Source organism: Lottia gigantea, assembly GCF_000327385.1.
Source record: "Lottia gigantea unplaced genomic scaffold LOTGIsca_69, whole genome shotgun sequence".
NCBI classification, from domain to species: Eukaryota; Metazoa; Mollusca; class Gastropoda; family Lottiidae; genus Lottia; species Lottia gigantea.
Window position 1 is genome coordinate 534807 of NW_008710347.1, and position 18060 is coordinate 552866.

Consider the following 18060-nt stretch of genomic DNA (forward strand, 5'->3'; position numbering starts at 1 on the left):
TAAAATTGTTTGCATATAGATTTTACTTGATTAATCAGCTAACTTCATCAAACTAGGTTTGCCCAAACTCAATCAAGACAATAGAGGGATAAGCCAACATCAAAGGGATTAAAGGATAGGGATTAATTGGTAGTAGATGGGAGGTAGAGACCTGTGGATTGGTTATTTAAACTCTACGGTTGATCAAAGATAGTAAGGGTTAGAAGTAATCAGTAGGAGATTGTGTAAGCTCTAACATATCTTGTAGGCTTGTTATTATACCTGATTAATATTCAAACTCCCTACCAAACAACAAACAAATCCCCTACAATAACATCATGTACATAGGAGGTTAACTTCATTACAGTAATACTGTGTTGTTTTAGGATATTTGAGTCTTGTATAAAACTAAAGTCAAAGCTGCCAAAGATCATAGTGCTATAATTTATTTTACCTTCAACATGTCCTCGTTTAAAGTCCCAGAAATAACTAAGAAAATGTCCCTGAGTACCAAACTTGTAAATATATGTAAGAAAACGGCACCTTTTGGAAAATCTAAACGCTATGTTATTTGTCCAACACCACCCAAAAAGAAAAATGGTAAGCTGTACTAATTCTCATATAATAATATACTTATTATAAGTATAACAAGCATAAGCTTAAGTATGAAAAATTTAGAAATTTGAAAATAAGGAGCTATTGCTAATATCATATTGCAGGCTCAGTTTGCACTGAGTTTTGAAAACTGGAAAGAGAAGTCATTTAGTACATCTGTAGGTGTATTTAGACTCAATACCCTCTGAATAATGACATTTTTCATGGAACTTCAAAGAGTATTTAGATATAGATATATAATTGATGTCTGTGGTTTGCATGATAGCAGACAACTGGTTCATTTATTTGTTTCTGGTCCTGTCTCTTATTCCCTTCACAGATATACATCAGTGTGAATTGTCTGAATATTGTTATGAAATCTAATATACAATAATTTCTTTTATAAAGAATACATACTGAATTGATATGTATGAAGTTAGCAGACGTCTTGATAAAAGAGAATATTAATGTAAAATTATCTCCCTTTAGTCTTCAGGGACTTGTTTTATTACATATTGTCTCCTTTGCAATCAATTAACATTTCCATTTTTAACTCTCACTGGAGCCATTTACAATCTTAATTTAACCATTGATACTCCCATAAATATCACAAGGCATCTTGATGATTCTAAAAATAAAGAGGTTTTCAATTTCTGGAATTCTAAACTACAGATTTTTGCATTTGTTGTTTTCATTTGAACCTTTACATTTCAATGAATAGATAGTTATTTGATGGTCATAGTAAATTCTGAATCATATTTTGATACTAGAGTACCCAATATGATAATTGAAATGTACTCATTGACTGTTTGAGTTTCCTGAAAAACTATTGATCATATGACTGTATGATGTCTATTCATATTGTTGACATCATTAACAATACTTCCATCCACGCCTACAATTAATATTATTCATTGTCCGTTGTCTTTGACTAACGTTTGTCGTCTGTATTTTATTTGCATTTTTACATCAGAAATCATCTTTTTGTCATTTCACATGTTCAAACATTTGCTTTCACATGGGGAAAATAAATGGGAGAAAATGTGAGTCTGAATTAACTAGAGGCACTAGTCAAATGTTAAAGGCGTAATGGTATTAAGAAATATGGCCTATGGTTAGCATATTGCGCAATTCTGTATTAAATGTGGAAGAATTCTATTTTATGTGGCATTCGTGTTGATATTTGATGTTTATTTGTGATGAAAACATGACAGACCTTGTGACAGTTTATATCTAAATGTTTTATTTCATGACCATCATTATCAAAACTTTATTTCTATAAATATAGCATTTCCAAATATAGATTCTTAATCAGTTTTTGTTAACATTTGGTCCAAAATAACATTATTATGTAGCAGGCATAGTGCACTGAAATTGAGTTGCTGGAAAGCATTAATCATCAAGTGATCAAATTTGATTTCTAACAAAATTGTCTTTGACATAAAAGATAAAGCCACAAGCATTGGGTTTTTATAATCTTTTAGGATTAATGAACAAAAATTGAAAATTATTTATGATGTATAGGCTATTCATTATTCTCTTTTGAGGATGAGAGTTTGGTGATAAGACATCCATCTCTTATAGATATTATAACTTTCAGATGACTCTTTATTACAATTAGTTAATGAACAGATCTTGAGGTAACCCACCCGTCTCTAAATTGAACAAATTTTGGAATAATGTGATTTAATCAAGGTTATCACTTGTGAACTCTTTCAACACTGGCATTTATTCTACTGGCAACATAATTTCATGATATATATCTGAGTGGCTGGTGAAGTGGCCACCAGCCACTCTCAAGTGACATCAGGCTTCAAGTCATATTACTTGAAGTTCAGGGTAGATGACGTCACACTGACTGAGTTACTGCCCATGTCATTTGTGATTGCAGCATGGAATTGTGATATAATTTTTATCAGTAGACATGTAATACATTGTCTTTCCATTACATCTGATATTTCTGGAGCAGACTTCATCTGTCCTTACATACTGTTTAATCTTTACTTGACTTTATTTTTTATCAGATCATTTCCGTCAACAATGTTTCTTAGTTAGAACAAAGATAAAGCATAGTTAAATATCGATTTGATATCAGTTGATATTTTACTGTTTTATTAACTCATTATGATGGATTATGGAAGAGTCATCAGTTAAGTCGAAAAGAAAAAATGATCATTTGGGACTCTGATTTCTAACAAATGGATGTAATTTGAATAGTTTTAACAGTTTTTGAGTTGTATTTTTTGTCTATTTGCAGGATCAGCATGGAATGTGGATGAAAGTAGTACAGTATTAACTGAGGATAATGGACCATGTATTAAACCAGAAGATATTGATATTAAATGTAATCCCCAGTTTTATTACACAACCCCTCCCACTGCTGTAAGTTTTTTATTAGTTTTTCTTCTTCAAATTTTGCTAAATTTTTGAAAAACAAATTTATTCTGGTAAATATTTCTGTACGCCTAGTAGGTTTAAGGTAAAAAAAAAAAAGGTTAAGGAACAAATAGGTAATTGTTTCAATAGCAACAAATGTTATAGAAATATTTTAGAGTTAATGTTGTTTTTAATCTGATAATGATTAGAAATTAACATTTTTGTAAATTGTAATTAACAAAAATTATTTGATATGCCTATGCACACTGGTCTTAAAGTTATAGCGTTTTTAATCATGTATATAACAGAATTGATTAACTTTTCTAATTATAAATGTAACATAAGAATAATAGAAATTGATGAGGAGAATCAGAAAAGGTTGATTAAAACAGGTTTGAAGTCTAGATTAATTCAGATGCTGTAAGATAGAAATGAGTCTAGATCATACAAGACATACTAACATATCACCTGTATCCTCTATTTAACTTGAACATGTCATTCTTACCTTTTATCTGAAGACATTATCTTATAGCTTCTAGTCATTCACCTAGTTTGTCTTACACTTTGATTTCTAACTTTTACTATAAACATGACAGTTACACCTATAGCTATTACATGGCAATTACATAGCAATTGGAGGTCATTATTAAAACTAGACACAGACAATTGGATACTGTCTAATGGGTAGGATTTTTCATTTATTAATAATAAAATTTCCTTTTTTTTTGACTAAATTCTCACTGTTAAAAAAGTGCTCAATGCATCAATTGTAGAACGATATTTTTTTTAATTTACTCTTTACAATAACAAAATATTAAGAAATGTTAAGACAGTGCTCTACATTTTCTAATTTATCCTTAAAATACTGATTTTCTTTAAAAATCATGCAAGTCTGCAATATTTTTATTTGAGGATGATAACTGCACTTTTAATGTTTATTTCATAAAGATAGAAATGAGTATTTTTAAATGATATAATTCAATTAGTTGAATTCGGTGTTCTATCTTCCGGAAGTCATAATTAAGTTATCTTGGTGAATGATCTCGAGTGCATAAAAACAAATTCTAGATATTCAGTTACTTAATATTCTTAATATCTTGAGAATTAGAAGAAAAATTTAATGCATTAAGCTAATAGAAAGTATAAGTTCAATAATCTGTCTGCTATATGAACTGGTGATGATTCACGAGATTATTTTGTTAATTTTATTTTAAAGAATCCCAGATGGTTTCAATCAGTTTATTTAGCCATTGTATATAAATTATAACATAAACATATGTCTATTTTAAAACATGGAAAATAACCTTCAAATTCTGGCGTATTTTGGCAAAAAAAGGTAGTTCAATTTAGAAGTTTTGAAATTTTAGTGCATTTGAGTTGATATTAAAAGTATGTAATTTGATGCTAAATTTTGAAAAAGTAAAGGAATTACTATTTATGATAAAAATTGTAAGCAAATTATTATTCCAAGTGAGAATTGCTAAATATTTATTTTTAAAAATGATTGATTTAATAACAAGAACTGACCCATGTAATACATAGGTGGTCTTGGGAATCATGGTTTTAAATATCAAGTATGATGAAGTCTGGTATCAGATTGAATAACGCAACAATGCTAAAAGTTCATAATTTGTTATTAGTTATTAATATGGCACTTTATTTCTATATATTAGCTTGGTCAATATCCTTTAGTATTATTCATGCTAGAAAAGGGAATTTGCAAATGTCATTGGGGACGGTGAACCTCAATTGTTTCTATATTAGTCTCACTAATTAGACAAGCAATCCAATAAATATTCTTCCTTATCCTCTGGGAAAGATGGCTGCCATGATAAATACTCATGAGCAATTATCAGATCGCGGAATGTCTTTTATTTCGCAACCTTGCTATTGGCATCATTTAAAACTTGCCCTGATACCAGTAATTATATTACGATCTACTAGTTGCATGTTCAATGTTCAAAATGCCTATCTCTGTTAGCTGGAGGTAGTGTGAGTGCCTTGACAAAATACTGCAAGGTAGAGTTGATATTATCTGCCAGCTATCTGTACTGTCTATGTCTACCAGCACTAACCCCTAGCTAATTTACATGAGAGGTCAAAATGCCATTGGCAATCTTTTCACTCTGCATCCCCATTACATAAAGATATGATGTGGATATTCACTTGTCAGTTAAACAATAAACGTCCAAGTGTTAACATCATCTAAAACTTACTTTATGATTTGGACTTTAATACATACCTCTAACTAGTAAGTCTATGTTCAATTTATGAAATCTAGTTGATCTTGAGTCAACACAAAAAAAAACTTTTTCTCAACAAAAGGCAGTGACAAAGGGTTCATTAATTCTATGATTAAAAAACTATACATGTATGTTTTATGTACCCAATATTGTAGTATTAAGAGTGAAGAAGTTCCTAAATATGACAGTTATTGCACCAGTTGACACTAATGAATGATTGTGGTTTGTACTTGTTTGAAAGTTTTCATTCCTTTTCTTCTTTTTTTCCAGAATATGGTAAAGGGGCCTGAAAGTGATAAAAGGTAAGGACAACTTAATATACAAATCTATATAAACAGAAACTATGGTATTTAAATACTGTTTATATTAAACTACAGTCGTATGGACTTAGTTATTAAATCTAATACCTGACTTAATGACTGACTATCCTGGGACTTTACTAATTTACAATACCTTCATAATACTTATACTAACTACTAACTGATATATCTTTTCATTAGATCTCTAACTTTAATACTTTATAACATCATCTTCATTGTTTTAATACTGAACTATAGGATTAACATATTAAATGAAGGGATTAATTAATTAAAGGTGATCAGGTTTTATATATAAAACTAGGTATAGTTGATATTGGTAGGGTTGGTTGTTAAGATATGATATCCTATATACCATACTAGTTTGTTATAGACAGTTTTTGAAATGGTCCAGAATGTAACTGGGGAATGTTCTAATTATGAATGTCTGATATTAAGGTTAGTAGGAATAGGTTCTATTATTAATGTCAGTATTGATTATAAGTGATGTCAGATAGATGAATTAGTCCAGTCAGCTCTATAAATATTATTGAAATTAAAATATTAATCAGGTTAATCTACATGTATATAAGTCAATAGAATAAATTTTGCTATTTAACAATATATAGTTTGTTAAGTAATTTGATCTCATTATTGAGCTCACAAGTTTATCTTGAATGGAAAGCTATTTCCAGGTAAATTTTCATTTTTTAAGAATTTTGTTCATTTTGAATTTTGTCATATAACAAAGTTTTCTAATAATTGACAAACACAGTTGAGATTTAGATTGATTGAAAGTAACAAGTTACAATTCACTAGAAGGCAATAGCACAGGGTTAACGTTATGATTACAATGTTAATGTCAGTTACTTGTCAAATTTTCAAATTTAGAACTTAGCATTTACTTCAGCTCTGAATTGAAAGGTTAGAAAAATTAGACGAAATTTATCTATTATTAGCTCAGTAGGAGTGTGAAATTTATATTTATGCAATTACAGACAAATCTAATGTCAGATTTTCAGTTTGAAAGTGATCATAGTCACTAGCATTAGGGTATCAGATGTTACTCAATTTTGGACAAAATGAAAAAAAAAATTGAGAAATTAAATGACAATGATTTGGGTGATAGTTTGACCAATATTTCTATGTTTTTAAGTAAAAAGCATGAAGTATATAAGATAGGTATTGTTATATCTGGTATAAAGTCAGTCAAGCTAATCTGAATTCAATAGCCCCACTCTATATCTACATATATCTATTGACAGTCGTCTCTATTTATATATCAAAATACATATCTTTAAAACTAGCTAACCTTTTTTCAAGATAATTATTGAGAAACTCCCAGTTAATTTGAAAAATAATCGCTAAGTAAGTTTGTAAATGTCTTTATGAAATTTAGGGGTCAATAGTTTTTATTGTGATTTTGATGTAAGTTTCAAAATTTATTATTTGTTCAAAAAACTAATTTTCTTGTCTTCTTGAACATTTTTGATATTTGATTTGTTGATCAGCTGATTAAAATTGTTAACATCGAAATTGTTGATTTTTCAGTGTTAATGTTTGAAATTTTTGAACCATATATCAAAAGTCATTGAATTGTTGATATTATAATTGTCAACATTTGAATTATCCATAGGCTACCATATTTGAATTGTTGATATTTAAATCATCAAAATTTGTATTGTTGATATCTTATTTGAATTGTTGATATTTGAATTAGAATGATAGGAAATTAAAAGTAAAGAAAGTGCTGGTCTAGACATGTATTATATATATGAAGAAGATTATCTATGTATATAGATTATAAATATAATATTCTGGCTAATCTTGCGATCCGTGTGATAAAATCAACAATATACAATCAATAAAGTATATCCTTACTTTTCATATATTTATTGTGTCTAAATCCCTTCAAAATGAAGATCCTTTACCATTTTTGGACTAGAAAAATACGTGAAAATTTGGATGTTTTATAATGAGTAGGTCAGTATGTATTACTTATGTTAAAATTTATACATTCGAAAGCAAATTGTAGGCCTAATTTACTAGTCATGTCATGCTTCCTCTGTGACATTAACTTATCAAATTATGAATGCTGTTTAAAAAAGTTTAAAAGTTATTCAGTGTAATATATTTGATAGTATGGTAGGGTTTAATAGTAGAGTATTTTAAGGGTAAAGTTAGTAATTGTTTGAAGTAAGATTAACTATTTATTTAGTAGGCTGAGGTCTAGTATAGCTGGTTTTGTTTAATCACTGCTATTGTGGATCATTTAAATAAGTCGTAATTCTATCTTGAACCTTTATTTACATTACAGGGTGCTTCAATACCTACATATTTTATATTAGTTTTAGCTTATTATTCTTTATATTGTCAATTATAGTTCATGCATTGTATTTAAAAACATTGTATTGAAATGTCACTGTACTTAAATATTTATGGAAAAAATATCAAATACAAGGTCTGCAAGTGAATCGGTACGTTCTTCTGTGTCTGGACTAAAATTAATGAAGTTTAGTGAAATTTATAGATGTTTATAAGATAAAAGAATGTTATTTAATAATAAAATTGATATATAAGATAGTTTATAAAAGTTGAATTGATGTAAAATTATGTGTTAATTTACTAGGGTATACAGCACCATGTGTGTAATTACCAGTAAGTGTTTTTACCACCACATACTGTTTTGATATACAAGAAAAATTGGCCACATTTTGAGTCATGCACATGTTATATTTTTTTTATTATAATTGATTTATGACATGAAAAAAACTTCAATAGAATCATTAACAGACAATTCTTAATTAGTACTTGATGTCTGATAAATATGGGTTTAAAAACAAGAGATGAACCCAAGTATTACAAACGGTGTTTGATGATCAAATGGTAAAATAACTGATATTGAAAATTAATATTAAGTGAAACATAAGACATAAGGTAGAATTAAGTAAGAAAATATATTTCTTTGATGTCTGAAGTAATGTTCTATATTTATAGCAAAGAACATTGATGACATATTTTTAATACTTTCTGAAACTACGGGAGCTCATATATCTCTTTTATGTTATAATCAAGTTTGACAACCAAGTCTAAATTGGCACATCATATTGGAACTCTAAATCTAACATATTTCCCTAAAATAGAATAGTACATAGCACAATAAAGAACATTTTTCAATTGATGATGGGTCTATGTGTATGGAAATATGTAGATATGATCATCTAGAATTCATTAACCAATATTGGAATTAAACTAGATTTGATACCATCATGCCAGGTGTGACATTCTGGTCCGTTCTAGTTCATACCCGTGTAATTTTAATAAAACTCCTTTGGAATTTCAAATAAAAGTTTGCTGATTTGAACATATGATATGTTATTACAATGTGGCCATTCTGGTTTTAGGACCTTATTACACTGAAAAATTGACATCAATATAAATTCAATACTGCCAAGAATACATTTAATGAATATGTATGTTCAAAGTTAAAGAATGTTTTGTTTGAAAAAAATATATTTAACCATCCATTTGAAATGTGTACATTTATTTAACAGAGTGGAGGGTGGACGTAGTTTATACAGAATAAGTCGTCATTTGTCACGAGAAAAACACAGAACAAACACATCTCGTCAACGTTCTGTTAGTTTGGACTGGTAGGATACTTAGATCTTCAGTGTTACATATTGTATCTCTTGTGATATTTTTTTAAAACTTTTAGTTTCAATCAGTTAGTTACATTTTGAGGTTGTTGTTTTGTTTTGTTTGGTGGACTTTTTAAATTGTTTTTTGTTTGTGTTTGATTGGTGTATTAGCTTTGTTTTTGTTTTAAATGTAAACAATTTTAAATATTATTATTTTGAATTCTAATATTCTGAATTAAGCATGTTTTATTTCTGTGGGCAACTGCATGGCATGTTGTGTTGTTTATGACGTGTGATTTCTCTGTAATGGTCTTAGATATTGATTATTTTTAAATCCATTTTTGATGAACAAAACTTTTTGTAATCTGTATTAGGATAAATGATATCATATGTTTTCTGGCTTAAAAAGGAACTGCAACTTAAAATTTACTGAAATATAAAAATAACATAACGATAGATTTAACATGGTTGTTTTTTTATTGTAGGGGAGATGCAAGAACTGTTAAACTATATAACAGCAATGAAGATACTATGGAAGAGATGCCATCATTAACAGCTTCTCCTAGTGCTCCTGCTCATCTGAGTAAAAGTGGAATCAGTCCTACACCTGGTAAAAACAGAACCTTTGCAGGTATTTATCATTATAAAGGCATATTGATCTTCTTTATTTTATATGAACACAACCTACTTTCCCTTTCTCCAAATCAAATACACTTCACATTTTATCTTAACTCTATTTGTTTTAGTAGACACCAACTCAATTTCTACCTTTTTTGTCATTTCAGTTACACCACGTAAAAACCGTTCAAGTGACCCTGAAATATCACCACATAAAATTGATAAACGAAGATTCGACAAAAGACCATCATATGATAACAATGGTAAGGACAACAAATCAAATTCTGTTTTAGTAACTGGACAGCTAAATTGATCTGTTATCCATGTTTTAACAGCAATAAGTATTTCAATATATCTAACAAGTCCATTAAACCATGAAAATACAATGAAATGTTTATCTCTTGTGTTTGCACCTTTACTAATGGAGATGTTTCCACACTTTTATTATATACAACCTTATACAAGGACCAATTACTTGGTTAGCAATTGGCAGTTAGAGCAAGTTTATGACACTTAAGGCTTGGACACTGGGTAGTTTGCTTGTTATTTTCTGATAATTATTAGTAATTATGGATTAACTGCAGATTAATATGCTAATTTCTAACAATTGATTAGGAATTTTTTTATAACTCTGGGTAAAATATATGTAATAATTAGATAATATTATAGAATGTTATATTTCAGCTTTATTTTGTGCTGTTGAAAACCAAGATTTGGATTTAGTGAAAGAAATATTAGATGCTAATACAGTGGATATTAATAGGTAAGAATTTTTCATAAATCCTACTGTTACACTGTCTAAAGTAACAATATCATGCACTATTGCCTTAGTCAATGTAATGTTGAGTAAAAGTTTTCAATGCTTTTAACACTTATTACTTGATGTATATTGATAGGTGTATGAATGGAATGTACATGTTGTTGGTTTAAGTATATATTAGTACACAATAGATTATCTAGATTAAGAGTCATCAGTGCAAATAATCCATTGTTATGAGAGATTAACAGCAAGATGTTAAAATTAGTACTACTAATGGTGTAGAGTAGTGCTTTAATTTAGTGTCTAGTCTCCATCATAAAATGGTATTGTCACAGAGTTATATAAACTACATTTTCAAAATCTTAGCATTACTGATAGTGTACTTGTAAGAGGTTAGATCTAGGGAAATGTTTTAGTATTATTCAAAATAGTGGGATATAAAAGATAGAAAATGGGTAATACTCAGTAAGTAGAACTAATAGTGACAAGTGACTTATATAAAATACTGATATTTGTAACTAGTGTTCAGTGACTATATAGTGTTTATTATTGTGTATTTCAGTGTAAATTGTGAAAACCTTTCACCATTAGATATAGCAGTTATGACTAATAATATTCCCATGGCTAAAATGTTACTGTATAAAGGAGCCAAGGAAAACACACAATGTAAGTATATATACTTGAGGTTCAGTCCCTTCATTAATTTTGCTCCGAAGTTTAAAGTGAGTATGTCAACTCTCAGTTTACAAAAGAAATGCCATTTACACCTGCCTATCTGACTTTTTAGAAGTTGATATATCAAACACATAGTATTTACTGTTGTGAACTTAAAATTTCAAGTTACATTTCAATATTTTTTATAGTTGAAAAAAGTGGATCACGACTCAAAAGATTAGAAAGTTTAGTTCGTAAAGCAGAAAGAAAAGTCATTGATTTAACAGCAATTGTTTTAAATGGTACATCAGGAAACTCAGGCATTTCACCAACACAACAAAAGGTAGACTAAACATTTAATTTTATATTTTATCAATTTCTTACCTTGTTATTTATTTCTTCTGTCATCCATTCCAGTCAATTCTTTCAATTAAAATTCATGTATTATTTTTATTCTGATTCAGAAGTATTATTAATATAATATTTATCTTACTTGTCAATTCAGGAAAAAGAAAAAGAATTAAATCACTGGGAATTTCGTCATAGATTATTAAAGAGGATGAAGGCAGGATATGATCACGCAAGTAAGTACTTCACCTTATCATGAGATATTTAAATATAGATAGGAATACCCCGAAAATATCATATGACATCAATATTTATGTAGAATGTCTATATTATGTAAGAGATATATCAATATAGATCTGGAATTTTGTTGAATGCTATTTTACATATAATGATTATAAGACATTAATATGAGATGTTATTGTCAGTTTGTGGTTAAGAATAACATTAACAAATGTTGTTTATTTTTCCAGAGCCACCAGATTGTCCGACCAATGTTACATTATCTGTCAACAGCAGTTCATCATTATTAGTTCGTATTTCTGAACCTTTGAACCATAATGGAGCCGTCGTTACTAAATATAAAGGTAAGTTCGTTTCCGACCATTTTTATTTTTTTATGGGGATCATTTTGACCAAAATAGGGTCCTTTTTGTTTTTTTGTTTGGTGTCAAGTAGAATATAACCCCATTGTTTCACTAATTCTGTTGGATTGCAGTTTTAAAATGAACTGATGTTGAATAAATATCTGGTAGGCCAATTTCATGAGAAGAAGATAGTTTTCAGTTGATTATCTCATATTTGATGCCATAACTTTGTATCTTATAGTTGAATGGAGTTGTTATGAGAATTTTAAACCATTAGTTAATGAAGGAATAGCTGACAATATCCAAGCTCTGGAATATGAGATTACCGGTCTAGAGAAAGGTGTCAGATATTATGTCAAAGTTTCAGCATGGAATATGAAAGGTTATGGTCCTTCTACAACCAGTAATCCCTTGTATTCTGTTCCTTCCTGTAAGTATATGACTAATATTTTACTTTTTAAGACTTCAAAAACTTATATCGGCTTTGCAACATTGGGAATTCCTCCTTTGAGAGACTTGTAGCCTACAAATTTGTAGAAATACTTTCAATGAATGTGAATTTGAAAAAAGAATTAAAGAATGTGTAATCATCACTTATTTATTTTTTTTCATTCAAAGGTTGGAGAGATGTTGATAGATGTTCAGCAAGATTAAGCGGTAAAGTTCGATCATTACAGAAATTATTTGATGAAGTTAGACAATCTAGACCAGAACATGCTTCCACCATTAGAGGTAAATAACCTTAGAATTCTATTTCAGCTGTGTCACAATTAGCAATTTCAAATTTTGAATGATTACACTGCAGCAGATTCATAGTAAATTTGACTCATTAACTAAAGATGTGTCAAGGGAAATAACTCTTTATTTTATTTCCTCTAGATTCTGTATGTAGAGAAATGGAATCACCTTTATTAAAGAAAAGAATCAGCATTAAAAGTTTATTTGTGTCTGCTCCAAAGTTCCAAAAATCATTAAAGAGGTAAATACTTTTTGGTATTTGATGTATTTCAGAATTAACATATGAGAGGTACTTAAAATCATTCAGGATAACATGTCAGGTTCAAGGGGATCCTTTATATTAGCTGGTCATTGGCATTGATCTTTATTAGAATATTTGTATATTTGTACCCATTTACAGATGACTTATTAAAGGTCACCAGTCATTCTGTACCCAAATGATTGTCAGAATTGTGTTGTGTTAATAAACTGGTATATGTTATATTGTAGAGGTGTATATATGGCCTGTGTATTATACAATGAAGATAAGATATTACTGACATCAGAAGATCAAATACCTATTGTAGAAGTTGATGAGAATTTCTCTGGTACCTCCATACAATCCGATTTATACTGGATGATGAAGGTATGGCAAAAACTTTTATTTCAAAATACAATTCTACAACATTAGTGGCTTAAATTGATAAACTTCGATTCTGATTCTTAAGATGTTGCCAAAGTAGAGTTCTATACAGAAAAAGTGTGTTTCTATGTATTTTTTATAAATTGTGATTGTATTTCAGATTGCCTGTACATGGGATGATGTGAAATCATTAAGACAAGATATGGTGAAAAGTAGTAGTGCTGGTACTGTACATTTCCGTAGTAAATTATTACAAGCTGCATCATATTTACAGGTGGGTTTCTTTTGAATTATCTCCTCTGGCAACTTGATTTATCAACTTGAGTAATCATTTGAGTAATTATGTAGTATTAGATCTGTCTTATATCATGTCTAAAATGAAAATATCTAAATTTCAAATATGTTGTTTTTTCTTTACAGAATTCCCTTGGTATCCAAGATGTTGGTCAGTTTTTCTATTTACCATTAAAAGATTCCAATGGTAGTATTGTACTAACTATAGTTAACCACGTCAAAGATACTAAATTAGTTGGTTTAGGATCTAGTAAATGGGTATCTACTGATAAAATCTCCAGAAGACAATCCTTAGCTGGTTTAGATAATACTGATGCTTTGTGCCAACTTGTTAGTAGCATACCGGTATGTACTGTTTATTCTTGTGCTATAAAACTTTCAAAGCAAGTTGAATCCTTGTTATTCATGTTTCATCAAATCATCAAATATGAATTAGCAATTACATTTTTACTGTAATATTTCCGTATTTTTCTTCCAGTACCTAAATTTGTGGTGTTTTTAACAGAATTAATATTTTTACATTTTTATTTTTTGTAGGAAATGAGATTGTATCATCAGGTATCAACTATATCATTACCTAAAGGACTATATCTTGGTTATTTAAAATTACATAGTTCAGTGGAAAATATCCGAGTTTTAGTACCACAAACATCACCAAGTTCATTACCTCATAGTAAAATACGTGATTGTCCTAATGTGTCAAGGTAATTATTGTTTCCTCTAGTTCAACCTTTTGAGTTAATTTTCACAATTGTAGATTGACTATGCAAAGCAAAATGACAAAAAGAAAAAGTGGTTGATATACTCCTAACAAAAATAGTAATAGTTTTTCTTTTCAATGAATATTTATAAGGTTTTATCTGAATTTTTATGAATATTGTTTTATCTTTTCAGAGAAGAATGGGAATGGTTACATCAGTTAAACTCTGTTGATGATATGACCAATGAAACAACTACACAACATTATCAATTTCAACAAGCTATCACCAAATCATGTAAACGCTTATTTTCATCACTAGGTAAGGTATTATTTTTCAAATTTGAAACGTCACTTGATACATGTATTTGTAAGATAATACACATAAATGTCACTGAATAAGCTTATGTATACAGTTTTTATAATTTAATATTCTAAACTAAAACCATGTATTTCAATGTAAAATATTCAGATATTTTAATATATTCAGATGACCTGGTTGATGTCTAAAATATATAAAGTTAATATGTAAATTTATAAATATATTTTATTACAGGTATTGATGAAGATTTAGCAGCTAGTCATAGATTATATAAATATGAAGTCATAGAGTTTAGTCCCAACGTATCATTTATATTAATATTACCCTCAGTTGAAGATGTTTGTATTATTCCTGGTCAAACAGATACATTTACACAGAATAACCATTTTACCTTTCTACCTGTACAAGTCTTTGAACTTAGTAAGTATATTGATAATAAATAATCACTCTAATTTATCCTATTGATATCTAGATATGCAGTTTTTTGAAAATTACTCGAGACTGTTTAGTTGAATTTGTGCATGAGAGTACACCACTATTATATAGGATTTCAACATAATCAGAATTAGGATTATTTGAATCAAGCTTGAAGGCATTGAAGTGTTGTAACTAATTACTAATACAAGTTTATTTGTATGGAAAATGCTACGAATTGTATATATTCCAGTGTTACTTATTGTTTTTATTTTTGTTTCAGTTCATATGATGACATACCAGAAAGAATTTATCGCACATTACTCTAGATTATCATCAATATTAGAAATGGATGTTAATTTAGCACAACAAGCACAACGAGAGGTATATTTTCACATTATCCACACTTAATTTGGTGTAAGGTCATGTTACTCTTGGTGTATATATAAATTTGAATGTAAAATTACATGTAAAATTGGATGTGAATTAAAATGTAAAATTATATGTATTTAATATGTTGTTTTGATCTTTTCAGGCATTTTCCAATGAAGAATTAACAGTGGCTAAAGATCAAGTAGAAAAATCATCCAGTCATCAAGTTGAACTAGAAAGCATGTGGAAAGACGTACGTTGGGTTAAAGACATTATTTCCTATTCCCGTGATAGACACGCTAAAAGTGGTATTCCAGTCTCGCTGTTTTTTGATTCCGATAATGGCAACTGTTCACCAGATACTCAACACAGACAAACTAAAATATTAGACAATAACAACTCTTCCACTTCCATTTCTGTATCGTGTAATTCCAATGAGATCAGTGTGGGTAAAGACAATAGAAAAATTGCCAAGTTTTATGATCCCAATGAAGAGAGCAGTGCAACGAGTGACAGTGTCTTCAGTGACGACTCATCGTCAACCATGTCACAGTCAGGTGTTTTAAGAGTGTATGCAGCGTATGAAACTGGGTTTTCTAAGACTGTCAGTGTTAAGTTACATGTTATGACTCAAACTACAGCAAGGGAGGTAATCAATATGGTTGTATCACAGTTAAATAAAGCTCTAGTATCTCGTGGTAAAACTGGACCTATCTATGAAGAAGATCAGTTTGATGATTTCTGTTTGGTTGCTGTTATTGGAGTACGAGAACGAGTCTTAAGAGATGATTATCAACCCCTACAACTCCAGAATCCCTGGACAAAAGGACGCTTGTATGTTAGAATGAGAAGTAATGTTTTAGCAGCAATAGAACAAGGACAAGCGACTGCAGTCTAAGCATTATGAATGAATGAAATTGTGTGAATGAATGAATAAATGAATGAATGAAAAAGAATGAAACAATCTGTGATAAACTAGAAATGTTAAAAATATTGTTATATGATATATTGTTGTGTTTTTGTTTGTTAGTGATAAAGTGCTATGTGATTTTGAATGAGTTAATTTATTTATTGATATTATTGAAAAAAAGAACTTAGATCTACTGCCAATATTTTGTAATTGTACATAATTGATACACGAATCAAAATTTATTTACAAATCAGCATTCATTGTACATTTTTTCTATTTTTTTTTCATTTTCAAATTTTATATCAATTAAACTTTTCTTCAAATGCAATTTGCAAAATACTAAAATGAATTTCTCTCTTCTCTCTCTCCCCACCCCTTCATCTTATACAAAATAAGATAACAAAACCATGCCCTTATTAAGTTGCAGTCCATCAATTCTAGTCCATCAGTTTCAATTTGTATTTTCTATTGTATTTATTCATCAAGTATCAATAATCATCTCATTATGTTTGATATCTATCATTTAGATCTGTTTCTCTCTGTACAATTACCTATTTTACATCTTCTTCTCACACGGAAATCTCACCTATTGTCAGATTATATATATATATAATTGGTAGAATCCAAGTCTTTCAATAACATGATAGATATAATTGTGATAGTATGTATGTCCAATATTGTTATTAGTTTGTTATCAAATAAAATGATTACTCGACCATAAATCTTGTTTCATTCTTTTCTACAACTTAATTCCATTTATCAAGAATTTTTAGATATAGATAAAAGCTGATGTTACACTCACTTGATTAAAGATGTGAACCATGGAACCCTTTTTCACAAAATAGAAGATCAAAATGTATCATAATTACTTTTGACCCTTGTTTTTTCGTGAAACATTTTGAACTCATCTCCCATGCACAGAATTGAAACAAGGGTGGCCACATCCAAATATTATATACTGATGGAGGAAATAGGAATTGAGATCATTTTGGAAAGATGACAATGGATTGGTTAGTCGTGAACATCTCGCCATGTCAAATATTCAAAATATTTTAAAACTAAAGGCTTCATTTTTAACCAGATCTTAAAAACCTGTAAATTAAGAATTACTTGAATATAGGATACAATGCTGGCTAGAAAAGTTTACAAGCTGAACTATTAACATGTTGATGCAAATTTAAACATGTACAAAATGAAAATTATCCATGAAAACCAACATATTAGTTTCAATATCTCACCTCCACATTCATATAGATAAAAAAACAATATTATAACCTTTTCTCTTTAATAACCTCATCAATATTAATTAAATTAACAAAAATTTAAATAACACCTGAACACTATAGAATGAAATGTAAATAAAAGACGATAATCTCTAGAAAAAAAAGTGCCAATATCTTGGAAACTTTTTATAAAAAGCATCAAACAAGTTCTACTATATAACGTTTAAATTACATTTAAACGGTACTGAGTATCAAGTATAATTATATACATTATATTATATTTTAATTCATTTACTATTAAAGGGACAATCATATCTTGGTCTCAGAAACCCAAATTTTTTAGCTAAGCCAATCAGTAATAGTGTTCACAGCCTT

The 18060-nt window shown here is 29.0% G+C and overlaps 1 protein-coding gene across 1 annotated transcript; it reads left to right on the plus strand.

The window, feature by feature from the left end:
* Positions 1-440: 440 nt before the first annotated feature.
* On the plus strand, positions 441-17184 carry LOTGIDRAFT_235745 (hypothetical protein; the record flags this gene model as incomplete). Its single annotated transcript, XM_009065267.1, has 22 exons — positions 441-579; positions 2831-2955; positions 5463-5494; positions 9043-9141; positions 9615-9760; positions 9915-10010; positions 10432-10510; positions 11070-11173; positions 11371-11504; positions 11667-11745; positions 11980-12093; positions 12335-12523; positions 12712-12825; positions 12973-13072; positions 13321-13456; positions 13614-13727; positions 13874-14092; positions 14285-14451; positions 14642-14766; positions 15001-15186; positions 15464-15564; positions 15716-17184. The coding sequence occupies 22 exons, from the start codon at positions 441-443 to the stop codon at positions 16448-16450; spliced, it is 3333 nt and encodes a 1110-aa protein (XP_009063515.1). The 3' UTR covers positions 16451-17184.
* Positions 17185-18060: the final 876 nt, after the last annotated feature.